At 47.8% G+C, this 245-nt stretch overlaps 1 protein-coding gene across 1 annotated transcript in view; it reads right to left on the reverse strand.

The window, feature by feature from the left end:
• The window catches only part of LOC119592937 (homeobox protein engrailed-like A), a 10,960-nt gene that overhangs the window by 955 nt on the left and 9,760 nt on the right, over positions 1-245 (reverse strand). The window contains exon 3 of the mRNA XM_037941828.1: positions 33-135. Coding sequence (XP_037797756.1) covers positions 33-135 — 103 coding nt within the window. The remainder of the gene's footprint in view (positions 1-32; positions 136-245) is intronic.

The raw sequence follows: 245 nt of genomic DNA on the forward strand, positions 1-245 counted from the left end.
GCGACAGCCTTAGACCATAAACGAGATTTCACCTTTTTTATTTTGGCGCGTTTATTTTGGAACCAGATCTTGATTTGACTCTCGTTCAGCCCGAGATCGCGTGCCAGGTCCTGTCGCCTCTTCTCCGTCAGGTATCTGCGGGCCAGACGTCGTCCAAGGGAGGGTTAATGTAAAGGGGAGAATGAGAGGAAGAGATTGCGTGTGTAAGGAAGAGCGGGAAAACAAACTTTCAAATCAGTAGTTTA

This window comes from Penaeus monodon, chromosome 31, assembly GCF_015228065.2.
Source record: "Penaeus monodon isolate SGIC_2016 chromosome 31, NSTDA_Pmon_1, whole genome shotgun sequence".
Taxonomy (NCBI): domain Eukaryota; kingdom Metazoa; phylum Arthropoda; class Malacostraca; order Decapoda; family Penaeidae; genus Penaeus; species Penaeus monodon.